Source organism: Phaethon lepturus, unplaced genomic scaffold, assembly GCF_000687285.1.
Source record: "Phaethon lepturus isolate BGI_N335 unplaced genomic scaffold, ASM68728v1 scaffold50050, whole genome shotgun sequence".
In the NCBI taxonomy this organism is placed as follows: domain Eukaryota; kingdom Metazoa; phylum Chordata; class Aves; order Phaethontiformes; family Phaethontidae; genus Phaethon; species Phaethon lepturus.
Window position 1 is genome coordinate 5,823 of NW_010515049.1, and position 4,880 is coordinate 10,702.

At 45.6% G+C, this 4,880-nt stretch overlaps 1 protein-coding gene across 1 annotated transcript in view; it reads right to left on the bottom strand.

The window, feature by feature from the left end:
* The window catches only part of LOC104626750 (probable tubulin polyglutamylase TTLL9), a gene marked incomplete at its 5' end in the record, with an annotated part of 7,766 nt that extends 3,218 nt beyond the window's left edge, over nucleotides 1–4,548 (bottom strand). Inside the window, 2 exon segments of the mRNA XM_010294768.1 lie at nucleotides 2,365–2,417; nucleotides 4,356–4,548. Coding sequence (XP_010293070.1) covers nucleotides 2,365–2,417; nucleotides 4,356–4,548 — 246 coding nt within the window.
* Nucleotides 4,549–4,880: the final 332 nt, after the last annotated feature.

Here is a 4,880-nt window from a genome sequence, read left to right on the forward strand (position 1 = left end):
TGCTGAACCACCCACTTGCAGCCCCGAGACACCCAAACACAATTATATGAAGCCAGTCCCAAAAGATGACCATGCAATTAGTCCACATGATTTTTTTCAATCCTCACCCTGTAATCTCCACAGCCCAGCAAAGATTCTTAGTAAAAACCCAGAGACCAGGAGGTAGAGGCCACCGGACCCACAACGCAGTTAAACAATTCAAGCATGACAACCGTACAGCTATAGGGAGAAAAGGTCCCCAGGTCCCCATCAGGAGCTCCCCTGAACAGCAGTCAACATCTCTTCTATCAGGGTATTGCAAAGATTCTCCTTTCCATACAGTCAGGAGAGATTTATAGAAGGGAGCAGCCTATAAATCGGGAAGTTCAACACCATCCTCTATTACTCTCAAACATTTGACCCTCATCTCGCATCCACAAGGAATCTGACATCCCGTTTCAGATCTTTTTTCCCCTCTCCCTCTCTTTCTCTCAGCTGCCACCTCTTGAGACAAGAAGCTTAATAGTGACAGTCGTGTCCAGCAACGTCAACCTCGTTGTACCGCTGAGGTCTTAGAAGCAAAGGGCTAAGCTATAAGATATCTACATCTCAGAACAGCACTAATCAAAGTTATTAGGTTTAAAGTCAAAAAGATCAGCCGTATAGATGCGCAGCCAGCTGCAAAGCAACGGTTCAAGCAGAACGCTCACCCAGCCTCTCTCCTAAAGCTGCTCTCAATGAAATCACGTTTATGGGTATCAGGAGACAAGGCAGCACGGTTAAGTGGCTGCAGCACACGTCCATGGCATGGCAGCTGGCAGGATGAGGTCAGCTTGCTTGTCTCTGCCAGAACCGCCCCAACAGCAGGCAGCCGGAGAGTATCTGCAGGCAGAGCATATCCCTCACCTTCCTGGGATCATAATCAGGTGCAGTCTTTTGCACTGCCACCTTTGTGAGATGAAGCTCGGGAATGAAGTAGAGATAAGGATCCAAGACAAACAGACACTGAACAAGCAAATACGGAATTCTCACTCTAAACAGTCCTCTTCTGCCCCAGTGCCACTTAATTATCTTCCCTGTCTGTAATCACAGGCTTCAGCCACCTGAGCTTAAATCCAACCCTGCATGATGATATCTTACTAAAAATTGCAGAAAAAAACCCAACAACCAAAAAACAGAAGTTATCAAGAGGTGTGTCTAGAAAATGAAAGTGTGACTGGCCTGAGGTAGTACTGTACGTCATGGCTGGCACAAAGCTCTTCATGTCACCACGTCTACAAACCTCAGCGCACCTTCACCCAAGGCAGCTTGCTGTGCCCCAACTCTGGAAAGGCTTTTGATCATTCAGAGCAAGCATGAGCTCTGCTGAACTTTCACAGAGAGAAGCGATGGATTTTCCTGCCTCCTAAGCCATCAAACTGAGGTGGGATACCTTTTGGGAAGATGTGTTAATCACATGAAAGCTATCAAATTTAATAGAGTAGCAAGTGTGACACGTAAAAAATCAAATAGTTCTCTCCCATGAATCACCCTGTTCTTATGTTCTGTGAAGCCGAGGAAGAAGAAAGGCTGCCAATATTCAACAACTAAGAATAAAACCAGGACTGACATTTCAGCTTCGGTCGTAGCTGATTTGTCAAACTGACATTTCCAGTGATCTGGTGACACCAGTTTTCCAGTGAAAAAAGACAGGAGAGAGACTGGGTGGCAGCGGCAGGACAGATGAATCCTATAGGTGTTTGCAGGAGTCAGAAGTGACAAGGTTCATCTGACGCATCTAATACCAAGCAGTACAATTGTACATTCTTTTTCTTACCCTTCTTTATGGCACACACAGACAGGTAGGATACAGTGACCACCTCTGCTATTCAGAGTAAATCATGTATTAGAAACACAAGCAAATCCACCTCAGTATAACCAGGTCTTCAGCGGGATGAATTGGGAGAAGAGGAAAGGAGCGACTGGGCATTAAGGCAAGGAAATCCATTTCTGGCATAATAGTGGTGGTTTGCACTTACAGATGTCAGTGGAACACAAACTCTCAAATCAAACTTTCAACCTATGAAGTGCAGAGAAATGTATAATATAACTCAGTTGCTGATATTGCTGCCTAGCATTAGACCTACCTAATAGCAGAAGTTTATATATAAACACGCACACAAAGTGTCAGAAGTTAGATCCCAGATAAAGTATCTGACCATTTGGGAAAAGCCCCGGTAAGAAACTTTGCTGTTGCCCTGTGGAATGGTGCAGGAGTATTACACGAGACAGGCACAGGAGAACAGAACAACTCACCAGCAAAGGGGAGAATGAAATAAGAGCAAAATACCAAAGTGCCTGTTGGGTATTCCCCAAGGAGAAGACAGAGTCACTCTCACCTTCATCAATCAATAACATCCTTCAGTTTTCAGAACAGGAAAATTCCTTCACCTCGTGACCTGCAAACGTACAGATGGAGGAGCAGAGTTACTGGCTTTAACCTTAGCATTTCCTGCTCTTGCCCAGATTTTCAGTATAGAAGCCCTGCATAACCTGATTCACCATCTGTTTGTATGCAAGCACATTTATTTAAGGTTACGGGGGCAGTGGGATCCAGCAACAGCCCTCTAGTGCAAAAAGCTCAGGTTTGTAAGTGTTAGGAGGATTCCTGGAGGAAAGGGCAGAGCAGGCAGCCAGCCTATGGGGAAGTTCCACCATGCCGGATAAACAAACTCTGTCACATGCTTGCAGAAATATAAGTAACACAACATATGTTGTTGGGAATTTTGTTAAGTCACTTTTTAAATTTGTGTACATTCTAGAAGGACTTAATTAAACAGGGAAGTCATGAAAGATGTCAGAGAACTATGGCAAGAAAGAGCAGAACAATCCTGAAGACAGCCTAGACTGCACGATGTACTAAAAGTGGGTGATGACTGACCCAGATAAGCCACCCAAGAAGCAAGGCTCCTCAGGGCACCTTCCGAAGGAGGTCCAGGCTCCTGCAGCCCCAGGCATGTGCACGTCCTGACCTACTACTGCATCTGAGTGTGGGAGGAGGCAACCTGAGTTGTCACAACACGGGGCTGCTCAAGAGCACCGACCGACACAAGGAGTAACATGGAGTTTATTTTTACTTGTCTGCGAGTTTTGAGGTCAGCCACAAACTATTTCATTTAAGCTGTTGGTATAATTTCAGTAATCACAGGCTTTTCATACATCCTTGTTTACTGTCTTCTGGTTATTTACCATGTTAATTGAGGTTGTGGGCATAAAATCAGCTTAATATAAGGGGGTTTGTTGCCAATTAACACATTTCCATTTGTAGAGTTAGATAATCACTAGCTGCTATCCTCCTGGCTGTAACTCACATGTTAGTTTGCATAATTACCTCCCATTCACTTCTCACAAGTGTGCCCTTACAGAGGGGCCCGACTCGCAGGGTAAGGCGAACCCTCCCGTCCCAGCCTGCTCGCCAGACCTACTGCACAAAGCAAAGCGACTGCTCGCTCGCAGGTCTCACAGATGGGGGTATTTTTAATTATTCACCACAGCACGATACTCATGATATTAAATGGCTCAAATCATCTGGTAGAAGCAAGGCATTTCTCAGTGTCACGGTGTATTGTCGTAATATCAAAAGAAAACACAATTTTTCCTTGGTCCCCAGGACACAGGCTGAAGGGGAAGCTGCTGTGTTCAGCACAGCTCCAGGTACCTATAGGTTTGGGGGGACAAATGTGATTCAGAGCATGAGGCTACTCTTCAGGTCCCTAACTGCAGAGCAGAGAGAAGCTAATGCCAACCAAATCCATCCCAACTTGCACTGCAGGCTGCTCATGGAGTCTCCCATCATCTCTTCACATTCTCAGGATGGAAGTCCACTCAATAAGTTGACTGGACTTACACCTGCTGACATCTAGTGTAGTGGGATTTCCCTAAAACCAAACAGGTATTTTCATAGCTCCATCTTTAGGAGCTGCCCTAGAAAGCTGCTTAGCCAGAAGCCCAATTAGACAGCTGCCCTGCACACACATCCACCTTCTTGCACACCTGCAGCCAAACTGAAAGATTTCAGAGCATGAACTTGGCCCATAACCCCACAGCAAGAACCCCTGGGAGAACAATCTGTTCCTCCACACAAGAACTCTGCACTTTATACCTTCACCACTGAGTTAACTTTAGCTCTACAAATAAACTGAGCTGTCTTTTCACCGCTGAAAGGAATTGTTACAGAAGAAGCAGTGTTTTGGTAGTACATGTTGATGAGGAAACTGGCCAGGAGCACTGCTGCTCCTAGCCACCTTGCTCTGCCCACCTCTTCCTGCGGATTTCCTGCATATTTTCCTCTCCCTCCACATACATTCATCTCTGTCTCATTTTCCTTGGGAGAACACATACTCACCGGTTTCATAATCCAATCGATGCCAGGATTCTTACAAAATTCTTCCACAAACAAATGGTACTCAGAAGGCATTTTGACGGTCTTTGGAATAAAGGCACGTTTTGTCGCTTCAAGCATCCCTGCCTCTCTTTCTAACTGCTTCCGAAACCTCTTCAGATTCTTCATTAAGCAGTTTTCTGACTCAGCTGGGTAGAAAGAGAAATATAAGGTTCAGCACAACAAATTCTCCCACAGTCTGACTCACTTTAATTGCCCTTGAGAAGTTTCTGGGGATTAACTGCACCACATACTCTGAGGAAAAAGAAAAAAAAAGTATACCATTGAGAACTGCGTTTTCTTTGTGGAGGAAAAGGCTTGATGTCAATTTTCTGTATCCCTGCATGAACGTGGGGAGCTAGAACAGAGCAGGTCTTACAATCCACGTTCTACCATTTCTACTGTAGCGTTCCCGTGCAGCCAGCACCCTCCCCTCCAGGACAGGCAGCACCGGCCAGCGCTGCCCACACCGACCCACACA